This window comes from Miniopterus natalensis, chromosome 4 (assembly GCF_054644295.1).
Source record: "Miniopterus natalensis isolate mMinNat1 chromosome 4, mMinNat1.hap1, whole genome shotgun sequence".
Classification (NCBI taxonomy): Eukaryota; Metazoa; Chordata; class Mammalia; order Chiroptera; family Miniopteridae; genus Miniopterus; species Miniopterus natalensis.
The window spans coordinates 38,485,402-38,512,205 of NC_142084.1; the positions used below are offsets into that span (position 1 = coordinate 38,485,402).

At 36.7% G+C, this 26,804-nt stretch overlaps 1 protein-coding gene across 1 annotated transcript; it reads left to right on the forward strand.

Moving 5' to 3' along the window:
• The first annotated feature begins 259 nt into the window (after window positions 1-259).
• USP38 (ubiquitin specific peptidase 38) lies at window positions 260-24,996 on the forward strand. The gene is made up of 10 exons (XM_016206929.2): window positions 260-1,078; window positions 2,862-2,997; window positions 6,285-6,414; window positions 7,978-8,079; window positions 11,418-11,576; window positions 13,636-13,829; window positions 16,827-16,920; window positions 17,640-17,746; window positions 19,916-21,278; window positions 23,776-24,996. The coding sequence occupies exons 1-10, from the start codon at window positions 397-399 to the stop codon at window positions 23,935-23,937; spliced, it is 3,129 nt and encodes a 1,042-aa protein (XP_016062415.1). The 5' UTR covers window positions 260-396; the 3' UTR covers window positions 23,938-24,996.
• Window positions 24,997-26,804: the final 1,808 nt, after the last annotated feature.

Sequence of the window (26,804 nt, forward strand, 5' to 3'; positions counted from 1 at the left end):
ACACCTATCCCGGGACGCGGAGGCGCGCTTCCTCCACCTACGGGCCCGCAGCCCGGGACCCTAAGCGCCCGCCGCCGCCGCCGGGGGCCCCCCGCTGGCGCCTCGGTGCTGATGCTGAGAAGGACCGCGGGCCCGGGGCGGCGGCGGAGTGCGGGTCTCTGGCTCCTTAGGCCCGCCGCGGGCCGTGCCGGTTCTTACGCGCCCCAAGCTTGCCAACTCCCGCCCGCGCTTGGATGGGCCCCCCTGCCCGATAAATGTGGCTGCTGAGGCGGCGGTGGCGGTGGTCGATCCCGCTGCTGCTGCTCTCCAAGTTCACCTCCGCCCCGGGGTTCGCCTGCCCCACCTCGGGGCTGTCTCCGCCAGATCCTTACCCCCTGGCCTTGCAGCGTGACGACAATGGACAAGATCCTGGAGGGCCTGGTGAGTTCTTCGTACCCGCTGCCGGTAAAGCGGGTGATTGTGCGGAAGGTGGTGGAGTCGGCTGAGCATTGGCTGGACGAGGCGCAGTGCGAGGCCATGTTTGACCTGACCACCCGGCTCATCCTGGAGGGCCAGGACCCCTTTCAGCGGCAGGTGGGGCACCAGGTGCTGGAGGCCTACGCACGGTACCACCGGCCCGAGTTCGAGTCCTTCTTCAACAAGACGTTCGTGTTGGGCCTCCTTCAGCAGGGCTACCACTCGCTGGACAGGAAGGACGTGGCCATCCTGGACTACATTCACAACGGCCTGAAGCTCATCATGAGCTGCCCCTCGGTGCTGGACCTCTTCAGCCTGCTGCAGGTGGAGGTGCTCCGGATGGTGTGTGAGCGGCCGGAGCCGCAGCTGTGTGCCCGACTGAGCGACCTCCTGAGCGATTTCGTGCAGTGCATCCCCAAGGAGAAATTGTCCATCACTTTCTGTCAACAGCTAGTTCGAACGATAGGCCACTTCCAGTGCCAATCCACCCAGGAGAAAGAGCTGCGGGAATATGTCTCTCAGGTGACAAAAGTGAGTAACTTGCTGCAGAACATCTGGAAGGCCGAGCCCTCCACACTGCTGCCTTCCCTGCAAGAAATTTTTGCAACCATTTCTTCCACAGGTAAGGGTCATTATATTACCAGAAAAATCTCTCTTGAAAATTCAGTCTGTCTCTCCCCCCCGCACCCCCACACCTTATTTGCTTTCTTACCCTGAAAATATTGTTAATGGAGAACAAATCTTAGTACCTCATCCAAAATTTTATTCCCATCCACTATCCTATTCAGGATGTTGTTTCTACCTGAGAAAACAGGCCGCGTTTTTATTTTAAACGTTGAGAACTTGGAGATCTAAAACCATTGGCACAAAACAAGTTGCTTAATTACCCAGCCTCTGCTCAAGTTATGGAATGCTTTGGGGATGACAGCTACTATGCATTAGTGACTAATGGTAGCCTAATAATGTTTACCATCTTATTATTGCCCAGTAACCCTATCATTTTGTTATCATGAGTTTTTTTCCCTGCTTTTTAATTTTCCCATTTTTTTATTCATGGTCTTGCAGTTTGTTTTATTACTGGCTTATCCCAGTTAGCTCTGTAGGTTTTGACTATTGAGATTTCCTGTCTACAATGGTGTTAATGAGAGAGATTGCAGTTAGAATGAGAGAAAAGAACTTGAGGACCTAAATGGCTGTTTTTTTTTTTTACTAGGGGAATAGCCCTTGAACTGCATCCTTAGAAAGCAGGGAGGGGTCAGGTGACACTTAGCAAGAAAATGCTTTGTCATCCAGGAATTTTACCTGTGCATTTACATTACTTGTTTGGACTTGGAGCTTCTAGCTCTGTAGGTTGTGAAACAGTAAATCCAAAGCCATGTTCACTTTTTCTTTACTTCGCTATGGTTGGAAATTGAACTTGTGAAGGAGGTGTCCTCCCTTATCTTGAGAACCAGAAGTAAGAGTAGAGTTTTAAGCTCCATGCATTCTGATGAATTAAGTACATTTGTGAAAGAATTACCAACCACATATTTGCAGTATCTGAGTTAGTTTATTTTTTTAATTGTAATCTTTCTTGTATTGCCTGTATTGCTAGAACTGCTACATTTCTCCAGAACTTTTTCAACTGAAGCAATCAAGATGCTCACCTTTTATTTGCTTAATTTTTATATGGTTTAAGCAAAGTCCCTCCCCCAATTCACCTTAATTTCTACTTCTTCAAGAGATTTTTAAAAATCTTCCTTAGAACACTTTAGACTACTGTTATTAATAGTTATGTTACTTTGGAGGATCTAATGTGGGAATTGAAATACCTTACATGTCTGCTTTTTTAAAAAATATATATATATCTTTATTGATTTCAGAGAGACGAAGGGAGAGGCAGAGAGAGAGAGATAGAAACATCAATGATGAGAGTCATTGATCAGCTGCCTCCTGCACTCCCTTGACTGGGGATCGAGTCTGCAACCCGGCATGTGCCCTGACCGGGAATTGAACCCCGATCTCCTAGATCCTAGGTCGACGCTCAACCCCTGAGCCACACCTGGCTGGGCGCATTTCTGCTTTTTAAGTGAATATTTTAGCACAACAATTACTTAATATTAACGCAAGAAAATAAGATAACTCATGGACCAAATGTGGCAGTAGTGAACAATGGTTTTGATATTGCAGTAGTTCTGTCTATAGACTGAGCAATCATGGTTACTCACTCTTAGTCTAATTTCTGTAATGTAACACTCCTTTTATATTAGTTAACCGTGAGGTGGAACTTAACAACTATTTCCTGATAAACACCTTTACTGCAGTTACTTTTTTTTTTTTTTTTTTTTTTGGTTAATTGTTCTCTCTCAATACTTCACTTGAACCTTCTTGCCATATCCCTTTTTCTTTTTAATTAAAAAAAATAGATGCATCATTTGAACCTTCTGTAGCATTGGCAAGCCTTGTGCAGCATATTCCTCTTCAGATGATTACAGTTCTCATCAGGAGCCTTACTACGGATCCAAATGTCAAAGATGCAAGTATGACCCAAGCTCTTTGCAGGTACTTCTTCATGACACTATAGATGGTAACTGTAGATTTGGAAGGAGGAGATATTTTGTTGTGTTTTGTCAGTAATGAAAAACTTAGGAGAACTGTTTAAAACGGAAATCATGAAATCAAATATATAAAGATTCCCCAAATTAATTGGAATGGGTTGTTTACCTTACTATAGGCTTGATAGGCATCCCAGTAATTCACAAATTTATTTCAGCTTTTTTAATTTTCAAAAACATACATTTACACTTGCTGTACAGTCAGGATGTTGGTTGGATTAAAATGTATTTTCTCATTGTTTCTTGCTACCTATTTCCTCTGTGATCTTTGTTTTCTTCTAGCTAAGTATATACTTTTTCTCTTTCGATCAGGATCTCTGGGTAGTACACTGTTAGCATTTGTCTGTTTAAAATGTTGGGGGTTTTCCCCTTATTTTTACTTTCTTCCGTATTCTTATTCAATAGCTAGTCCTGTGACACTGTACAGTTAGGATCTTATTGATATTATCTTTTTATTTATTTTTCCCTTTATTCTTATCACTTTATCAATTCTCATTTATATGTGGTTGAGTTCCAAGTCTTTATGTAAAGTCCTCATTGTTCATTTACTTTTAAGAAACACTTAACTCCTCCATCTCTCCACAGTGAAACTCCTTTTATGCTCTATTTAGGAGCAGCACTCCTTTGCCAGTGTGACTGCAACACCACTAAAATTTCTTTCTTTTTGAGATGAATATATCGTAAATTATGTTGTCCTCTAAGTAAAATAGGAAGACTCAGAGAATTACAGATTTCACAAGTGAAAGTGAAATTAGAAGTCAATTGGTCCATTACCTTCATTGCCTAGGTAATAAGAGCTAACATTTTCATTTCACATCATAACACTGCAACAGTCTTCTAGTTGGTCTTTTTGCCAGCAGTGACTTATCTCTCTTCTCCAAGTCAGCCTGACCTACTCATTTTACCCTTCTGATCAAACTACAGTGACTTTCACCACTTGCTAAGTCAAGTGCAAATTCTACTTCTTGGCATTTAGCCCTCCTGGTCTTAATTTTTCAGTCTTTTCAAAACATAGTATCCAACTTACGATTTTATTTTGTTTTTAAAATATATTTGGAAATTTATTTTTACCTATTGTTTCTATGGGAGGTTGTGATCCAGTTTTTGTATTGCATCGCCAGTTTAGCTACAAGGTGCTATTTAACCCATACTCTACCTGGAGTAATTATTCTTACACTACAGATGTAACTGAAAAGGATAGCAATGTTTTTTACCGTACTCCCACCTTATACTTCCCTATACACGTAGCACTTATGCTTTACTGTCATTTTCTGTAATGTAAAGAAATGCAGATACCATGTGAGGACCAGATAAGTAACATTAAAGTATGAAATAGGCCAGGTGCAACTGAAATAGGGAGTATAGGTACACAACCACCTTCTAAAAGAAAGCTAATCCTCAACTCCAACTATCTTGTTGCCACAAGGAAATTTGAGTTAGATGTTGCTGATGTGATTTATTTAAAAGAATATTGAAACCCAGTTTTTTATGTGAAATTTCCCAGTTTTTCAAACATTGGAGCAAATAAAACTGAAGGCTAGACCTAGCCGTTAAGCTGTCATCTAAAAGTGAAAAATCGATTATATTCACAAATTAAGATTAAATCAATCTTGTGGCCTTTCATAATGTTACAATTTTAATGTTAAGGTTCAAGTTGCATGTTTTTTTGTTTGTTTTGTTTGTTTGTTTGTTTTTAGCTATAGAAAGAAATGGTTTCATTTAGTCACTAAATTTGAGCCCCTTCTTAATGCCAAGCACTATGCTAAGTTCTCGGGATCCAAAGATCAAAGATTAAAGTTTAAAAAACAACACCAAAAATAAGGTCACTATTAAGCTCATGGCCTAATAGAGGAAATAAGACTTCAGAGAACATAAATTACAACTATAGTTACGAAATTAAATCTGAATATCAGGGTTAAGTGTCCTTAAAATTCAAATAGTAACCAATACATGGTGGATAATGTTACTGTAGTTAACCATAAAAATAACTCATTCTAAGTGCCTGTTCCTGAGAGGATCTCAGAAAGTTCAATCAGATTGAAGCAGAACTGGAATATAATTAAGACTCTTAATGTCTAATGAAACATGTAAATCTTAAGAGTGAAAACCTTAATAAAGGTAATACCTTAGTAGACAGTTATACCTTAGGCTGTTATGGAAATAACCATTTCAATTTAGAAGTTAGTCCTTTTAAAATATTAATAGCGTCTTTTGGTTGTGTGTTTACATACTTAGTATTTCTATTTTACATTTTGTACAGTTGTATTGCCACAGAATTAATATTTGGTGGAAGAGAGGCATCACAATGAGTATTTCCAGTGTTATATATTAACTCATTTATTTTTCACATAAGCCCTATGAAATAGCATGTTTACCTATAATCTACAGATGAGGTAACCAACACAAAGAGGTTAAATAATTTACATAAGTATTTAGGGTCTCCCCGCTAATAAATAGTTAGTTGGATATTTTTAACCAGTTCACTCTCACTTTTAAATCCTGGGTTATTTTCACTACTATTTTCTTATTATATAATCTCTAAAATTGGATTACTGGATCAAATAATATGAACATTTGGCCCAGTTGCTTTCCAAGAGTTATATGAGTCTTCTTTGTGGTTGATGTCTAACATTAGAGACAATCTCTGTCAAGCCCTGTATTACTTTGTCTTTATTCCCAATTAACTGGGCTGATAATTAAGAAGAAAAACACTAATGCAAAATGAGGACACTTAGGATATTTGCACATTTGGTGCCCTTTTATCTATTTGAAGTTTCCTTTTATTGTCTTTGTTTAGTCCAGTCTTAACCAGGGATAAAGACACCTGTTCCAGAATTCAAAATATAGGTGTGTTTTTTAACAGTGCATTTCATATTTCCAGAGAGGAAAAAATTTGGTTTATATTTATATGTCTTAGTTCAGATAGCTATCTTTGAACTGCTCCTCTTAGAGTAAATTTGTCTAATAAATTCTTAATGTCAATAAATTTAAAACTTAATGTGAAATGATAATTTATCAGAAATTGTTTTTATGGAAATGTGTTATATAAAAATCTCAGCTTATGATACTGGAAAGTCCTTGAATACAAGCACCCACTGGTTTCTACATCTTGATTAGTGCTTTTCACAAGCAAGCTCAGTAAAAATTGAGTCACAAAGTGGTTATCTATTGTAACCTGTTATTAATGTTGAAAATATTATCAATACTGATAGTTTTGTTTTCTTTAATTTTCAGAATGATTGACTGGCTGTCCTGGCCATTGGCTCAGCATGTGGATACATGGGTGATTGCACTCTTGAAAGGACTGGCAGCAGTCCAAAAGTTTACTATTTTGATAGATGTTACTTTACTGAAAATAGAACTGGTAAGTGGGAGCATTAGGATGTATGAACTTATATAATCAATCTTTTTATCTTTGGGTTGTCCCCATTAAAGCATCTAATTTTGAGTATGTTCTTGTTTGGTTTGGTTTTGGATAATAATTTTAAATAGGCTATAAAAATTTAAAATGCTATTTAAGTATAGGTAACAAATAATTTTGCTATTTTCAGATATCTAATATGAAAACTTATTTCTCCCATTTTCCCTTGAATCCAACTAATCAAGCTTTTATTATGATTATTCTGCCAAAACTATCTTTGACACCAGTGCTTTCCAGTGTTGCTAAACCCAGGAGTTATTTCTCAGGTCTCCTCTCATTTGACCTGTCAGCAGATTTGACACAGTAGGTCACTTCCTCTTGAAACACTTTCCTCCCTTAGTTTCCAGGACATTATACTCTCCTGGTTTTTGTCCCAGTTCACTGGTATCTCACTCTCCTATAGTTGCTCTTTCTAAGTTTAGAGTGCCTTAGAGTTTCATCTTTGGTCTACTTTCCTCTCCACCCATGCTTAGCACATCTCTGTAAGTTAATGACTGCCAGGTTTAATATTTCTAGTCCATTATTCCATATTCATCTATTCAGTTGTCTATGCTTGGATCTCAAATTCAACTTAGCCACAATCTAACCCTTGATTTTTCCCTCCCAGACCTGGTCTCCCTAGCTCAAATGGCCACTTCATCCCCTTCTATTTGCTCGGGCCAAACACCTTGACTCTATCCTTGTCTCTCTTCATTCTCTCTCAGCTCATATCCTACAAACCCTATTGATTCTACCTTTAAAAAATATCCAGAATGCTACCACTTTTAACTAGCTATATCACTACCACCCTGGTCCAAAGTCGTCATCCCTTGCTGGAATGATTGCAATAGCTTCCCTGCTCTGCCCTTGGTCTCCTACAGGTGTCACACAGGTCCTGTTGCTCTGGCTCACTGCTGCTTCTCATCCAAACAGTGCACTCTTTGCTGTTTCTTTAGTACACCAGGGTGGAGGACTTCAGGACCTCGTGATCCTGGGCCTTTGCCCTGCTTGTTATGCTCTTCTCCCAGATATCTATCAGGCTTACTCTCATTTCCTTCCATTTTTTATAGTCAGATGTCACCATTTTCATGAGTTATTTTTTAAATACCCTATATAAAATAGCAGACCCCTTTGCCACTCAGCATTTCCTATTTGTCATATCCTGTTTTCATAGCACTTCTCTCCATGTTACTTTTTATTGTCACTACCCACCTAGACAGTAAGCCCTGTAGTAAGCCCTGAGATTTCTTTTATCCACTGTTGTATCTCCAGTGCCTAGAACAGTGCTAAGCAATAGTAGGTGCTCAGTAAATATTTGTTGAATGAATTGAATAATGGACCAAGGAGTTATCATCTTTAAACATGGTTTGACAGATTTTCATTTGATCAGGAAGTTAGAACGTTATCATATCCTTCCAGGAAGGGGGATATTCACATAAATAATTTTTGGCCTTGGGAAAATAACCACTGATTGGGTTAATGGCTTCCTTACAAACTCTGTTGATGGATCTCTTGTCTTTTTTGAAGGTTTTTAATCGACTTCGGTTTCCTCTTGTGAGACCTGGTGCTCTTGCAGTTCTTTCTCATATGCTGCTTAGTTTTCAGCATTCTCCAGAGGCGTTCCATTTGGTAAGTTATGACAAGCTTTCTACACTGAAAAACCTTGTCTTAAAATTTTAGTTTAATATTGAGCCACATTTGTATATAGTGAAAAGATCGTAAGGTAGTCCTAAATCTGTTTACATGTAGCTTTTTGATTTCTTAGAAATGTGAGATTGTGGGACTTCCCTCCAAAGAATCTATTTTCAGAATGTTTAGGATCGCACCAAAACTACTCCACTTGTCACCACAACCAGCCATTTAAAATTACAGCTCTACATGACATGTCACATGTCATTGTCACTGATGGCTGCCTGTTGCACATGTGAACAGTGTAGAAGGAATAACATGGTTGAGAACCACTGACTACTTTAGAGTATCAAAAGCATGAAAACATCAGCCCCAGAATTAGGGCTTTTCATTCTCTCTCAGCCCATATCCTATAAATTCTACTGACTCTTCCTTTAAAATATATCCAGAATCTTACCACTTTAAACCAGCTAAATCACTGGTTTTGATTTTATTTCAGTAATTTGATTATCAATTATTTCAGGTGAGAAATTACAAAATGTTATTTTGGGAACCTGCCTATTTATCTAGGCCATGCCAGGAAAGCAGTGCTTTAGCTGGTTACTTGATGTCTCCAGGGTCTGATGCTCAGTTTTACAGGACTAGAAACATCAGTGTGCCCACAATGTAAGTCTTGGGAATACTGAGCCACTGCAAAGCAATTCAAAGGAGACTGTTGAAGTAGGATTCCCATTACTGATTACTAGCTAGAAATGTAGCTAGTCTCAGAGAACCATATGCTGACAGACTGCTCAGTGCCTCATTTCCACAAAAGGAAAATTTTCGGAAATGATAGTTTATCACAAAGTAGGAAGTAAGCCTTACTAACAAGTAATTACACTATACATATCACTTAGGATGAGTGATTTCAGCAGTTAATTGCCCTAATTGTTGGGCTTAGTCATTGATCAATAACCTTACATCTGTTTGTTACACAAACAAAATTCTAACTTGAGTTAATGTATCGAGTATACTAGCAAAATCTCCCAAGGAAAAAAGCCATCAATTAATTGTCCCCGTCTTCAAGCACAATCATGTGTATGTCATGTGAGAAAGGGTTTACTTCCAAAATTTCCGAGGAGATTCTCTAACATAACTTAATCATCCACTGTCAGGTTTATTACTCTTCTCATGGAGCACACCCACATTCCTTAATCTCTCTGAAAAAGAAAAAGTAGTTGAGATAACAATGGTTGCCTTTGAAATATTTGCCTTTTTGAAGTAAGTAAATATGAAATCATTTATTTAAGGAACAGTTAGATCTGAAATTGAAAATTGTGATCTGGCTTAGTAAAACCTAAAAACAAAGACCTAATTACTGCCTGGGTACTCAGGATAGCCTGACCTCCTACTCAACTAAAATTAACTTGGGCATCCAGCAGTGGATCATGTGGTAGTTAAATCACCTGTAACTCTAAATAACTCAGCAAAGGACTCAGGTTAGGAGTTAAGTGTGAGCAATAATCTGGAATCACCAGCCTCATTATTCATTTTATGTTAAGAGTATTTTAGAGCAAACCAAGATTAATATTTTGTGTTGTTATGGACTAAGTTGCTTTTTATAAGTGGGGAAAGAATTAAATGAAGTAAAAATATGCCCTGGCCAGGTAGCTCAGTTGGTTTAGAGCCCTGTCCCAGACACCAAAAGGTTGCGGGTTCAATCCCTGGTAGGGCAGGTACCCAGTGGCAAGGGATCAATGTTCCCCCTCTCTCCCTCCCTCTCCCTTCTTCTCTCTGTAAAAATCAAAAAACATATCCTCAGCTGAGGATTAAAAAAAAAGGTAATAGGCTGCTTGGACATATATCTATATGCCTTTGGAGAACTTAGTCTTATTTCTGTGTCAGTGGTCATTTTGACTATATAGGGCATAGTAATAGACAGCTTTATTACCTGATTGCCAAGCTCAAATTTAACACTAGGAAAGCTTTTAGAAGATTTGGAATTGTAAATTAAATAATCATTTTAATTGTACTCGTAAAAATTCTTTCTCCTCTTCCATCTCTCCCTCCCCCCCTTCACCTCTGAAGGAACAAAGTAAATTTAGATTTCTGACTATTTTAGCACGAGAGTATCTGATAGATAGGTATGCAGTAAAATTGTAGTTCAGATTTTATTAGAAATAAAGAGGTGATAGCAGTAGAGTGAACTCATTAGAAGCTGGTAGTTTCATGGCCAGGATAAAACCTTTGATGAAAATTAAAGCACATAGTGCAAAAGCTGTAGTGTGGTTTCAGACCTCACACATCTGTAAACCAGACAGCAGAGTGGTATAGCAGCCTTACCTTGAGACTACAGTGGTTCTCTTTAGGAGGAAGGAAAGGGAGCTGATCGGGATATTACTATGATTGTTAATGCTGTCTGATCATAACTTCACTTTCATCTCTAGTTAGCAACCCAAAAAATGTTCTACAAGTAGAACGTACGATGCTTTTACATATGAAGTATAAATATCTAGTATCAGATTACAATTAATAATTAGTTAGAACAAGTATAGCACTGTTCCAATAGAATGAGCCATCTCTGCAAAATTGTTTGTTTTATTTTATTAATAACCTCTTAGATATGTGATTAGTTCTGTACTGACTTTTTAGTCTAATTTTATAATGAAAGAACACTGTTGTGCTTATAACACTAAGTTTTCTAAATGTTTATGAGCAATAAGCATTTAGACTTCCCTTCTATTTTTAACCCCAGTTCCTTTAAAATAATAGTTCCTGATTCCCTTTCTTTTTAGAGGGGGAATGGGCATTGTTTTTTAAGGATAACCATGCTAACATAAGACATCGTCCCTATGCTTATCCTAAAGAAAAGTAATGCTGTAGCCTGAGCTGTAGTTTTAGTTACATGCCTGAGGTATTTTGAAGACTTTTCTTGAAGCAAACTCTAATGTGCAAAGTATGTATAATTCTTTCAAGTGAAAGATCTAAAATTCACACTAGATGGAGCTCTTATGCTAATTCTAGGTTTATCTTTTAAGTTCCTATTTAACAGTCTGGTAACATTTTTCAACTGAAGGCATTTTTTAGACTGCAGTGACTAAGGCTCCTATTTTGCACTTGAGTTTGCATTTTAAAGGAAGGGGGGGCCTTATATGGAATTATCATCATGTGACTTTGAAAACTAGATTTACCTCGATATTCCAGAAATTTTTTACTTCTCAGTTTTTTTAGAAAAAGTCTGTGACTGAACATATAAAGGGCACTTGCTGATTGTGTAACAATTGAATTCTATTTGTAGGCTAGAGAATTTGTTGCCAGTTTGTATAAATGGAGGAATGTTTGTCTTCCTTTCTCTTCAGATTGTTCCTCATGTGGTTAATTTGGTTCACTCCGTCAGAAGTGATGGTCTGCTTTCCAGTACAGCCTTCTTAGTGCAGTTAACAGAATTGATTCACTGTATGATGTATCATTACTCTGGATTTCCAGATCTTTACGAACCCATTCTGGAAGCAATAAAGGTATGATAATAGTTGCACCAGTATTTGTAGATCTTCAGCCCATGATGTGATAGATGGATGTGGTGAAACTTCCCCATATCCAGCTACTCCATTTACTACCTTATGGTAATAGGCTTTTTTTTTTTTTAAATGTATCTTTATTGATTTCAGAGAGAGGAAGGGAGAGGGAGAGAGGGAGATCGAAACATCAATGATGAGAGTGTCACCGATCAGCTGCCTCCTGCACGCCCCCAACTGGCAACTGAGCCTGCAACCCGGGCATGTGCCCTGACTGGGAATTGAACCGCGATCTCCTAGACCCGAGGCTGATGCTCAACCGCTGAGCCACGCCTGGCCGGGCAGTAATAGGCTTTTTGTTTGAAAAATGCAGTTGAAATAGGGTTCATTAAGGACAATTTAATAAAGTATTTGACTTTGGTTTCTTTGCTGTTTTTTCTTCCATTTTAGCTATGGACTGTTCATGAATGTCCATATTTCATAGAATCTCGACTTGAACTATTTGTGAACTTACCTTGATTTTCAAGTTTGTATACATATTTGATCTAAAAAGCACTGATTCTATTTGTTTTGAAGAGTGGCTCACAATAAGCACACTTTCCGTGTAGTAAACTTACTGGATAATCAGGCTGTAGCAAAAGAATTGGAGAACTTGCCTCAGCCAGACCTAATCAGAAGTTATTATAAATCAGTTCTATTTATAGTATTTCTTTTTGAGGTTTGAAATACAATATATGGTCTCATTATTTTCCGTATCTGAAATGAATAAAAAACATTTCTTTTTGCTATATAGTTAACTAAATCAAAATGATATTGATAGAGCCCAGAACACAACACTGTTCAACAATTAATACTTACCATCGGTTTAACATTGAACACTTGCAGAAGTGAATGTCTTTATATATAGGAGGTGTCTGTCATGGATTTGATAGTAATGTTAACCTCTCTCTGATGTCACTGTGTCCATAGATGAAAGCTAGTGCTGATCTTCATTGATTGCTATTCTTCAGTTCTTTATGTGTTGAAAGTTCTATTGACTGAAATAAGCTCAGAAGAAGCAAGGGTCTCGCTCTGAATCCAGGAAAGCACTTTCTAAGAGCTGCCAACAACAGCAACAAAAAATCAGGAGTTTAAAATTCCTTCAGACATTATTTGTTCTCTAAAGTATAAGTACCAGATGATGATAGCCGTCCAGAAAAGGCCTTAATGATTTTACCAACTGTTCTTACTCTCCAGTGCTCTACTCATGTTTGACATTGCTTAAACTTCTCTCTCATATATCACAAAACCTGTAAGAAGAATCTGTATTTTGTAATAATTTTCAATATGGTTAAACATTTTTCATCACCTGATTACTTTGAGATTTTATTTGTAAGGGTTAATACTGGGTAAATACTAGTAGTGAATGAAAAGGGAGTATTTTTTACTTTCATTACAAAATTTAAAAGCAAATTGTTTGTTTAGCTTGTTCAGTTGTGTTCTGATTTAAGTCCAGATTCTACTGCCTTCAAAATAGTGCTGCAGTATACGCTGATCTCAGTTTTTATTTTTAAAACATTTTGCTGGTAAATAGGAAAGAAATAGTTCAAATGTGACTTGAATTCCTGATTTTTAATATTCCTCAGCTTGATAAACTCTACCTTTAGGAGATTTTAATTTATTTTAGAAGACTATTATTTTGCATAGAAGTGTAATTTGATTTTTAAAAAATATATCTTTATTGATTTCAGAGAGAGGGAGGGAGAGAGAGAGAGAAACATCAATGATGAGAGTCATTAATTGGCTGCCTCCTGCATGCCCCCCCACTGGGGATCAGACCTGCAACCTGGGCCTGTGCCCTGACTGGGAATCAGCCACCATCTCCTGGATCCTAGGCCGACGCTCAAGTGCTGAGCCACGCCGGCTGGGCTGTAATTTGATTTTTTGACAACTGGTCGAATATCAAAACTAGGTGGGAGGGGGAAAAGGTTAAGTCTCAGTGGAAGGGTCTTCTTTATGGTGTTAATTTAATAACAAGAATAGTTTATATTTTTTAACTTTTTTTCTTCTTTATGATCTGTAGGACTTCCCTAAGCCCAGTGAAGAGAAGATTAAATTGATTCTCAATCAAAGTGCCTGGACTTCTCAATCCAACGCTTTGGCATCTTGCTTGTCTAGACTTTCTGGAAAATCTGAAACTGGGAAAACTGGTCTTATTAATCTAGGAAATACGTGTTATATGAACAGTGTTATACAAGCATTGTTTATGGCCACAGAGTAAGTTTCAATTTGAACCTTTTTATTTTCATTTTAACTGTAGAAATTGATGCATGCTGATGAAATGTATAATGTTAAGATTGTCTTCATATTATTTCTCATAAATGGCAGAAATTAATATCTTCGTTTAATTGCCTTATTCAGAAATGAAATTGCTTTTAGTACTCAGAAACTATTAAAATATTAACTTATGTAGCCCTAGCTGGCTTTGCTCAGTGGTTAGAGAGTCAGCCCACAGACTGAAGCATCCAGGGTTTGATTCCTGCCAAGGGGCACATACCTCAGTTGCAGGCTCAGTCCCTGCCCCCTTCCAGGTGCGTCCTAGAGGCAACCAATCGATGTCTCTGTCTCTCTCTCTCCCCTCCTCTCCCACTCTCCCTATCTCCCTCTCCCTCTCTCTCCCCACTTCCACTCTCTGAAAAGCAAAGGAAAAAATATCCTCGGCTGAGAACTTAAAAAAATAAATTAAAAAAATTAACTTACTTAAATTCTACTTTATATTTATATTATATATTACATATAGAATCTTGTGAATTACTCTGGCTTGATATTTATTATTGTAACAGAGGGATTGGTTGAGCTTATGCCTAAGAGTTTGTATCCTTAAGTGCTAAACTGTTATTATCCTATAAGGCAGTGAATTTTTTTTTAACCAGCATATCTTTTGAGGGGATCCTATTTAGTTTTTTTCTGTTTGTAAATATTTTGCTGTTTATCAGATCAGTAACTTCTTTGTTGATGCTAAAGAAATGTAAGCTCTGTTTCCCACCCCAAGTTGATTGATAGTGAACAAATGTATAAACAGACTTGTTTCTTTGCCCTCTTACAGATTTACTTTTAAATTCACTTACTCTTATAGCCAAGCAAATAGGGAATCAGAGGTTGTTGCTATGCAAATACTGTCTGTAAAGGTACAAACTAATGATAAACTTTTTCTAAGGCAAAAACATGGTTGAATTTTTCTCTTCAGCACCAATAGAGATTCGTGGAACTTGACTAAAGATGTTTACAATTTGGCTTCCAAGTCTTTTTAAGTTTTTATGCCTGCCTAGAGGAATCATAAACTAAGAGATGAAGAGTTAGCTTTATTTGATTTCCTGGCTCCAAAGTACATGGTACTATCAACACTCAGGTGTTTTTTGTTTTGGTTTAGTGTTTTGTTTTTTCTGGTTTGTTTGTATTTGTCATTTTTTGTTTGTTTGTTTTTAAGAAAGTGTGTACTCTTGGACACAAGTGATACTAGGCATAAACCTGAAAGAATCCATATCTCACCACCAGAGGTCATCTAGTCCATCCATCTTACTTTACAGATGATAAAGCAGATACCTAATTCAGTTATAACGCAACAGCAGTTCAAAGAGCTCATCTTACTGTATGGTGGCCATTAATACTATCTCAGAATAGGCAAACAGCATATTTTATTTGTTGCTAATATGTGAATTCTTCATGGCCTCTAGAAAAATTAAATCTAAAAGTATATAAAATAAAAAATTTTAATAAACAGACATTCCCATTCCCAAAGATAATTGATTAAGTTTTATGTGCATTGTTCCAGACATTTTTTGTAGTTGCAGGATTTTATCTAGTACAAAAACAAATGCAGGTGGGCAAGGAGGAAGATGGGGGGATTTCTGTAATAGTCTCAACAATAAAAAATAGAGAATCTTATTTATATATTTTCTAACTGCTTGCTTTTATTTTTACCTTTTAATGATTGTGTTGGAAATATCCCCATGTTAGGGCAATGACTATGTTGTTCTCAGTAAAGGGTCTGCCATAATTTATTCAACCTTACTCCTATTCATGACTATTAGCTTGTTTTGCCCATAATGAACCTCTTAGCTCATATGCCTATGAGAGGATATTCTTTGAACAGATGTGCCACATGCTCTCCAAAAAGGCTACAGTATTGAACTTGCATACTAACTAACATATGGTACTTATATGTTAATAGTACTTAATATAATAATGTCTTTAAAATATTTGCTAGTTTGAGTGGAAATGTCTTTTTGTTTTAATATGCATTTTGCTAACCATTACAGAGATTTTCCTTTCTATTTGTTGTTCACTTGTTCTTCTTTTCTGAATAATCTATTCGTTCCACTGTGCACCTTTTTGTTGGGTCTTTTTCTTTTGATTTCTGTATAATCTGGATGATAATCCTTTGTCACAAGCTTTTTTCCAGTCAGTGCAATTCAAATTTGCAGAGTATCTTATTTGCAGTTTTCTATTTTTTATTTATAATGTCTGAATTTTAGGAAGCCTTTTCCCTCTAAATTTTCTGTCTCTTTTTTCTGTAAATACTTCAGTAGGTTTATTTTTATTTTTATTTTAAATATATATTTATTGATTTCAGACAGGAAAGGAGAGGGAGAGAGAGAGATAGAAACATCAATGATGAGAGAGTCACTGATCGAGCCCACAACCTGGGCATGTGCCCTGACCGGGAATTGAACCCCGATCGCCTGGATCCTAGATCGACTCTCAACTGCTGAGCCACACCCGGCCGGGCAGTAGGTTTATATTTTACATTTAGCTCATTACCCCGAGTGGATCTGTGATGATATAAAATCTTATCTAACTCCCATTTTTCCCCAAATGGATACCCAATTATTCCTATACTATAATTTTTCAATCACTCTAACTTTATAGTATGTTTTAATGACAGCATATTATTTATTTCATGCAGATTTGAAAGGATCTAAAAGTTGCTTACTTAGGTTATTAATTAATGGTTTAATCCATTTCTACTGGCTAATCTAGAAGATAGGAATGGTGCATAGGCCATCACCAGGCCACATAATAAGTGCTTGGGTACCATCGCTCTCCCCTTCCTCCTTCGCCACACCATAGGTAGTAACATTGCTAGGTAAAGGGCCGTTAGGTAAGTGAAGTTTTACTTTGAGGGTAAGTTCTTGAACTAACTTCCTTTTAGCTTTTAAAAAATGCATGTGTGTTTACACATTTATATGAAAATCATATTTTATTCTCTTTCAGTTTCAGGAGACAAGTATTATCTTTAAATCTAAATGGGTGCAATTCATTAATGAAAAAATTACAGCATCTTTTTGCCTTTTTGGCTCATACACAGGTGAGTGTAAGTGTAAGTAGTGTGTATATGTTAATATACATGTTAGTATGAGAATATTCTTTAAACTTCACGTTATACCATATTTGGTAAGCCCTTTTTAACCAGTGAAATAATATACATCATATCCCACACAACAAATCACTTAGAAGTGCTGAAGAGATGCTGCCTAAGTTTTTAATTTATTCTCCTACTTTCCATTCTTATAGATGAATATTATGCTGACCTGTTGTTCTAATTATTATAGATAACATCTGATTTTCTATTTAATAAATAAGCTTATTTATTAAATAGAAATCTTTTAAAATCATTTTAATAGTTTATAGATACTGAATTAATAGAATTTAACAGTAGTGAACAAGTAAAACAATTTTGTTGCCCCAAGCACATGGCTTTCATAGAGGGATAACACCAGGCGCATTATATTAAGTGTTAAACCTGGGTTCTGATATAATTTCTGCTACTAATTTAGCTGTATGACCTTGGGCAGGTCATACAGGTTCTCTAGATCTTAATTCTCATCTGCAGAATGAGAAGTTATGACTGACAGTTATCTCAATCTATTTCTAATTAGTTTATCTGCCCTCATGTTTGACAGCTTACAGTAAAGATTAAGCGCAATGTAATTTTAAGTTATCTTTATTCAGCATATATTAAGATTTCAGTTTTTGGTTCATGATGTGAGTATCATTTCCTTATATTTTCTCTACTGATATCAAAAGAGAGAAGCATATGCACCTCGGATATTCTTCGACGCTTCCAGACCTCCATGGTTTACCCCCAGATCACAGCAAGACTGTTCTGAATACCTCAGGTTTCTGCTAGACAGGTAAAAAGTACAAATATATAAATATATAAACATATATATATATATATGTATGTATGTATGTATAGATATTTAATCCTCACCTGAGGATATGTTTAGAGAGAGGAAGGGAAAGAGAGAGAGAGGAACATTGATGTGAGAGAGAAATATCAGCTGCCTCCTACACACTCCTCATCTGGGGATCAAACCCACAACCCAGGTATGTGCCCTGACCGGGAACTGAACCCACAACCTTTTCGGTTAAGGGACAGCACTCCAATCAACTGAGCCCACCCGGTCAGGGCCAGGGCCAGGTAAAGGTATTTTTAAAGTTATGGTTTGAATTGTGTTTTTTCATAACAGATTACTTCTACACAATATTGTTTTTAGCTTTAAAAATATATTTCAGGCCTGGCTGGCATGACTCAGTGGTTGAGCATCAACCCATGATCCAGGAGATCTCTGTTCGATTCTCAGTCAGGGCACATGCCCAGGTTGTGGACTTGATTTCCAATATGAGGCGTGCAAGAGGCAGCCAATCAGTGACTTCTCATCATTGATGTTTCAGCTCTCTCTCCCTTCCTCTCTGAAATCAATAAAAACATTTTTTAAATAAATAAATAAAAATACATTTCAGGTGTTAATTTTTTAAAATTCCTTGCACTTTTTATATTTTTTAAGTCTTCCTTTATTATTAACTTGGGGGTTTATTGGTGGTTTTCAATTTTCTTTCCTTAGACCAGCTGTTCTCAAAGTGTAGTACAAGGACCCCTAAGGGTTCCCAAAACATTCTCAGGGATCTTTTTTTCCTACCTATGTATACGTAGTTGAGGCCAGATAATCTTCATATATATCATCCAAAACATATCACGTTAGATTGAATGCAGAGCAAACATGAAGATCCAGCTGTCTTCTATTAAGCCTGAAATATTTGCAAAATGCAGAATAGTGCCATTCTATTTGCTAAGTTTTTTTGGTTTTATGAAGTATAACTATTTTTCAGGAAAGAGTTATTTATATTAGTAAATAATGGGTTTAATGTTGTTTTTAAATATATGTTATTCTTATTCTCAGTTTTGATAGATACAGCCACGTAAATGAAAGCTCTTGGGTTCCTCGGTTATTTTTGAGAATACAACGGGGTCCTGAGACCAAAAAGTGTAAAAGCTGCTCCTTTAGACAAGTTCATAATTGGGTGGGTTTGGTATATTTTATTGTCTCTTTACCACTTAGTTAATAAAGCCTATTTTTTTTTTTTTAAATCCTCACCAGAGGATCTTTTTTCCATTGCTTTTTAGAGAGAGTGGAAGGGGGGGAAGAGAGAGAAACATCTATGTGAGAGAGACATATGGATTGGTTGCCTCCCACACACACCCCAACCCGGGCTGAGCCTGCAACTGAGGTACGTGCCCTTGGCCAGAGTCAAACCCAGGACCCTTTAGTCCACGGGCCAACACTCTTAACCACTGAGCAGAACTGGCTAGGGCCTATTCTTGTATCTTTCTGTCTGCCTCCCGTGTGTTATATGAATGACTAGTAATGTTAGTTGAGCTCAGCATGTGTAGCCTTACTTCCATTCAGCCTAGGATATGTTAAGTGATTTCTTTGTGCCAGGCTTTCTATGAGATGTCAGGCAGACAAAGATAGATAAGACAGTTTAATGAGCATATGGAGTTAACTGTAATGCAATAAGTGCTATAAAATAGTAGTATGAAGAAAGTGTAATGCAATATAGGGTAGAAATAGCCTGTAGCTTCTCTTCTAATCTATGTTCTCAAACTGTTCAACATTCCTCTTGATTAAAATAGAAGAAACTTGATATTTAAAAAAAAAAATACATCATTATTGATTTCAGAGAGAGGAAGTTATAGGGAGAGAGAGATAGAAATACCAATGATAAGAGAGTCATTGATTGGCTGCGTCCTGCACCCCCCCCCCCCCCCTACTGGGGATTGAGCCTGCAACCTGGGCATGTACCCTGACCGGGAATCGAACCTCGATCTCATGGATCATAAGTCTATGCTCAGCCGCTGAGCCACACCAGCTGGGCAGAAACTTGATTTTTTTTTTTAAGTTAAGCATTATATTTGATAAAAATAATTTGCCTGTCTTTACAAACCATCAATTTTTTTTAAATAGAAATGCCATTTAAACAAAAGTAAAGTAGCTGTATAATGATATACTCTCCTGCAGGCTCCATGAAGAAGAAAAGATCTTGAAAGTTCAGTCCTCAAGCAAGCCTTCTGAAAGTCTGGGATGCATTGAAACTTCTTTACAGGAAGTAGCCAGTAAGGCAGCTGTACTGACAGAGACCCCTTACACAAGTGATGGTGAGAAGACTTTGATAGAAAAAATGTTTGGAGGAAAACTACGAACTCATGTATGTTGTTTGAACTGCAGGAGTACCTCACAGAAAGTGGAAGCCTTTACGGACCTTTCCCTTGCCTTTTGTCCTTCCTCTTCTATGGACAGCTTGTCCTTTCAAGATCCAGCATCATCACCCAATACACAGGATGGTGGTCTAATGCGAGCATGTGTACCTGCTTCTTCAGAAGAACCAGGAATTTATAATCCAGCAGTGGCTGCCTTTGTCTGTGACTCAGCTATGAATGAAGGAATGGTAGGCAGTCCTCCTGATGAGTTTTGCTCTACTGGAAACAATTCTGTCCCTAATGAATCTAGCAAGATTTTTATTAATAAAGATGTACCTCAGAAGCCAGGAGGTGAAGCCACACCTTCAGTAACTGACTTATTAAATTATTTTTTGGCTCCAGAGATTCTTACAGGAGACAACCAGTATTATTGTGAAAACTGTGCCTCTCTGCAGAATGCCGAGAAAACTATGCAAATCACAGAGGAACCTGAATACCTTATTCTTACTCTCCTAAGATTTTCATATGATCAGAAGTATCACGTGAGAAGAAAAATTTTAGACAATGTTTCACTGCCACTGGTTTTGGAGTTGCCAGTTAAAAGAACTACTTCTTTCTCTTCATTGTCAGAAAGTTGGTCTATAGATGTTGACTTCACAGATATTAGTGGAAACCTAGCTAAAAAATTAAAGCCTTCTGGGACTGAAGAAGCTTGCTGTCCCAAATTGGTGCCCTATCTATTAAGTTCTGTTGTTGTTCACTCTGGTATGTCCTCTGAAAGTGGGCATTACTATTCTTATGCCAGAAACATCACAGGTACAGAGTCCTCGTACCAGATGTGCCACCAGTCTGAAGCTCTAGCTTTAGCTTCCTCCCACAGTCCTTTACTAGCAAGAGATAGTCCCAGTGCAGTTATTGAACAGGATTTGGAAAATAAGGAAATGTCAAAAGAATGGTTTTTATTTAATGATAGCAGAGTGACATTTACTTCGTTTCAGTCAGTCCAGAAAATTACGAGTAGATTTCCAAAGGACACAGCTTACGTGCTCTTGTATAGAAAACAGAACAGCACAAATGGTTTGAGTGGTAATAATTCAACCAATGGACTCTGGGCAAATGGAGACCCACCTCTACAGAAAGAACTTATGGATGCTATAACAAAAGACAATAAACTATATTTACAGGTAAGTTGGAAATAATAAGCTTCATCATTTGTGGGAAATATTTAAACAATTGACAGGTAGTTACATGAAATCCAACTTCTGCCTTTTCAAGGAATTTACAGAGTGGTACTTCTGAAATTTGAATTTGGGTTTATATGAAATAGGTTCAGCCTATAAACTAAGTTGTCTTACCTTCTAATGTTATGAATTATGGAAAGCTACCAAACTTAGGCGCAGTATAGAAGACCTTACTTGTTTTTAATTACAAAAGGTGTGATTATTATAAAATCACTCCATACAAAAATATAGAAAGTGTAGTAGAATGGACGTGTCTTCCCTTTAGTCCCACCTACCACCTACCAGGAAGCGACTGCTAAAGTTGATGTTTATTCCTTCCAGACCTTTATATGAGTATTTTAAGGGCTGTTTATTGACATTCGGGTAGATAAGATAAAGGACAGGTAAAATATGTAAAGAAAGGGTATTTGTATTACTTAAGGATCAGGGCAATAAAACCAAGGGGGAAAAAGAACAATTAGTAAAGAAAATTCTTGGAATAAAGGTTTCATATAAGCTGAATTTACTTGTAAGTACACTTTTTGCAAGGAGTTAGTGATTTTATTACTTTAAAGTTAATAAAGGTCCTGCTTGAAATATTTTTCTTTGAAACCTGCCAAGCAGCTATTAATATAAAGGACCAACAGTAAATTATAGCTGAAATTGTAGGTGTATTAATTAAGTAATCCAAGTGATTTTATGGGTTTAAAAAAGTTTCTAAAACTTGAGTGTTTGAAACTCCCAAAAGTACCAAAAGGTACAGATTGTATAAGAGAAGAAATGGGCCACTATAGTACTGATTTTACTGATTTTTAGAGGGAATTTTTTCTCAAAAGTTTTGAAATTCACTGTATTATAAAATACTCAAGTATATGTATCAGTGAATGGGTGAATTATTTATCAAAGGAGAGACATGGATTTTTGAAAAGATGAGAAACTACTCTGATTTCTATGATAGGAATGCCAAAAGCTCTTGTAAATGGAACAACTACTTGTATTGCAACCTAGCTCTAAATGATTTTCTGTCTTGCCATTTACCCATCACATCTTGATTATACAATATTGAGTGCCATTCATTGTTTTATTGTCCCTATAAAGGAAAAGTGTACTTTCAGTTTTTCAGTGTTGTGCAGTTCTAAATTACATCTTAAGTCTCAGATTGGCAAGTTGTTTAAAGCAAAAAAGGTTATACTACCTTGCCAGATGGAACAAAGTAACTGGACTTTTAGTTAAAAAAAATTGTATAGAGTACAGTTTTTGTTTTTAATGTTAACTGTATTTTGAAAGTTCTTGAGGATGATTATGCCTAACAGGTAGGTTAAGGCTTATGCTTCCACCGTGGCTTTTAGACCTGGGTGCCATCAACCTCCTTTGAAAGTTGTAAGCCCTTTCCCAAAAAAATGGGCACATGTCCAAATATTTTACATATTCTTCCAAGGAGTTGGTGCCAGTTTTTAGAGCCCCATTTTAGAACTTGCCAAATAAATATACCATTATTTATTCACTTTTTCTCCATTTGTGGCTAAGTACCTAAAATTGGGGTTTTGGGTTTTTTAATTCTTGCCTGAGAACATTTTTTCCATTGCTTTTCAGAGAGAGTGGAAGGGGGAGAGAGAGAAAAAAATATCAATTGGTTACCGCCCTCTCTCTCTCTAGACTGGGGCGGTGCCTGCAACCAGGGTGCGTGCCCCTGGCCAGAATCTAACCCAGGACCCCTCAATCCGCTGGCTGACGCTCTAACCACTGGGCCAAACTGATTAGGGCCCTAATAGTGTTCTAACCTGAGATCATTAATATTTATTGAGCACCTAATATATGTCTGGCACATAGGCGAATATGATTCCTGATAAAATTTTGAGTGGTCTAGTGGAGAAAAGCTTTAAGTGTTACTTTACAAAGATAGGCTCCATTTTCCTTAGCAATGTTTTAAGATGTTTTACTTAGAAATATTCCAAGGAAATGGTAAAAAACATTCAGCCTTCTTTCATTATTTCTACCTTTTACTATAATCACCCACTTCCAAAATAGTCCTACTTGATAGAGAGTAGAAAATCCATTGTCATAACCTTTAATTCTGCTTTCTTTGTATTAGAAAAGAAATCCATTCTTATGTGTTAACGAGTATTACAAGAACTGGAATATTTCTGTAGAGAGATTTTTTGGACTGGGGGCTTCAGTTTCCTCCATTGTAAAGTGTGATATTGAAACAAACAGCCTTTAGGATCTGTCATTCTGTAAACTTACACCAAGATTTTGCTGTCTTTGCACAATCTGTGATTACGTACTTCACTAAAGTAAAAGTAATATTTGGAAAGGATTAGTGTAGTCATTAATTTTAAAGGTACAAAGATTTGAAGGATGCTTATTAAGGATTAAGGCAGTTTTAAAATATTTATATAGGTGATATATCCACCCCTTGGATTTAGGATTTTAACTTTGCTAAAATTGTTTTTAATTTTAGGAACAAGAATTGAATGCTCGAGCCCGGGCCCTGCAAGCTGCATCTGCCTCCTGTTCATTTCGGCCAAATGGATTTGATGACAATGACCCGCCAGGAAGCTGTGGACCAACTGGTGGAGGGGGTGGAGGAGGGTTTAACACAGTCAGCAGGCTCGTATTTTGATCCTGAGAGAGTCCAAAATGCACTGGTCACGCAACATCCAATACTTTGACTGTTAAAACGTCAGTCTGTAATCAGTATCATAACTATCTTTTATTTTTCTTTTCATTAGACCCTTATACTTTAAGAAAACACTCTCAATGCTTGTTTTTATTTTCCTGACAATACATTTATTAACAGATGCATCATGGGAAAAAATCTACCTCTTAAAATTCCATTTGCTTTTATGGTTAGACATGCTTGACCAAAAATTTTCAGAGGAAAACGTACCTGATCCCTAATTAAGCTGCATTAAATTCAGTAGAGGCATTTAAATGCTCCTGTCCTCAGTTTTACTGAACAACAATTTTAATTTATTTATCATCCCTTATGAATTATGTTAGAGGTGAAGGAAATATTGTTTGAAAAGAAAAAATCCTTTATTTCCTGTGTTGTTACCCCATTATTAAATTCAAATCTTTGAAAATGTGAGAGATGATCGTCTCTAATGAAGGCAATAACGTAAACTTTATCAAGCTGTAGTACTCATCAGGCTTGTTTAGTGCTGTCTTCAGCATCACTGTCTGCATTGGAAGTACAAATGTTTTTAAACGGATTATTTATACATATATGCTGAATGGGTTTTAAGAAAGGTGCATGATCGTATAGGAGCAACATTTTTACCTAAAAATTGCTAACTTTGTAGTATTTCTAATTGCTTAGGGATTTAAAAATTCTATTTCAGGGAGTCCCTCTTCTGTGTGTTTTGAAGGAGGTGAGTTCTGTATGTGCCTTGCAGTACTGTAATTCAAAAATAGGAATCTTCGGCTGTGGGAAAGCTATTTTAAAATGAAATATTAGGAAGTGATTTTTTGTGTGTGTGCTAACATTAAAATTGTAACTTTTTTGAAAGGTATTATTAGATTTTCCTGAAGTAAAATCTGATGGTTCTAAATCAATAAGTGTGATAGTTTGTTTTTAACTCTTAGAAAAATTCAGAGGAAATGAACCTAGCCAAGTAAAAAAATCTTTTTTGATTTTGTTACTTAATCCTCAGAATATTAAACATTGATCACATATTTAGAGTTGTACCTTTGGGTTTTCTTTTTTCATTTAAGTGATGTTTTGCACCATTGTTTCTATTTCTTAATTTCAGATAAAATGTTGAAGTGTCAGATCCTGCCATCCCACCATTTCTTTTGCCAGGAAACTGAAACAAGTCAGTTCTCCTGAGTCTTGTTTATACAGTGTTAGAGTTATCCCACTGTCCCCCTTCCTAAAGGTTTTAACTTACCCATGGCTGTACATTGTTCTGAAGATTGGTCTCATTTATTTTGAAAACATTTTAAGGAAAGAATGTTCTTTGGTGATTGGGGGTTTATCTTTTTCCCATACTTGTAATGGTAGTGGTTAAACACAGCACTCTCATCTTCATTCCACTACCTCCCTCTTCTAACGCATTTCCAGTCACCAGGAAGATTGGGAAAACTGACTGGGTTAGTTAATAACTGGAAATTCTTTGCAGAATTAAGATTTCTCTTCCCTGTAAATGAATGAACCAGAAGAATGTGGGCTTCCTCTTGTTCTAATGGTGATTTCCAAGCTATCCTCTGTCTTCAGTTATCCACAGATTAGATCATGATTTATACTCAGATTATATCAGTCTTAGCATTTACTGAAATTAGTAGTCATTTAATAATTGGTGGATTGATATTGGGCTCAGCTGCTTCTAGAAACTTCCATAAAAGTTAGACCTATGTGCAGTTTTATCTGTGAATATCAAGTCATTTAAGAATTTTATGTGTCAAGGTAATATGTATTGAATTTTCAAAATGATAACAAAAAATGAAATTCTAGTTATGTAATAATACTGAAATAGTTTAGATAACTTCATTCCAATACCAAAGATTTGAAATTAAAGACTACTTTTTAAGATTAAAAATATAGTAACATTAATTATTTGCTGAATTTAAAGCGTTATGTTTTGGAAGACTTGGAACCAGAATAGCCAGAAGCTTCATTTAAAAATCCACCCAACTGAACTTCAATACACTAATACTTAGGACTGCTGTCCTCTATTTATCCCCTGTAATTAGCATCTCTGTTACTTGCAAATTAATTTAATTGTCGTTTTAGGTTTTTTCTTCCTGCCGTATTCCTAACCCTTGTACTTTCTTCTGCCTCTTGCAGATGTTATAAGGTCTGACTCTGAAAGCTGATTAGAGTACTATTCTATTTCTCTTTATTTCAGTCCTAGGTGATCAGTTTATGAAGCTGCTCATTGCTGCTTTAAAAAGCTCATTAGGCCTCACTACTAACAAAAATGATAAAACGAGAAACTTAACTCTGTTTTTAAAATCTTTATTGACACATGAAAAAAGGAGATTTTTTTTCAAAGATTTGCAAAGAAGATAAATGTGATGTGGTCAGTCATGCAAGCCCTTATAACCCATCCACAAAGCAGGTGTCCATGCAACTATGACTCATAACACTTACATAGCTCATGTTGGAGAAGGGGGTCAGCTCATTCATTCTCCATTCAAGTATCTTCCCACCACCTCTCTTCCAGCTGAATAATCAGAGAAGCAGGGCAGCATTGGGCTAGAGATCCGTGACTTTTGTCTTAGTGTCATAAGAATCCAGAAGAATCCTTTGGATGTAGAAATAAAGATCCCTCATAATGTCTAGAGCCAGTGGGGAATTTTGTAGCAGGTTCAAAATGACTATTATATTTTTAAGTCATTTGGAAAGAACAAAAATATTTCAAAAGTAAGTCTTGAACTCAAATCTATAATGTTCTTTCTCATTTAGTTCTGTTCTTTTTATGACAATGTTACTTGTAAAAGTACTTGTCTTTCCATGTGTTACTTCTTTAAAAAGTTTTCCCTACC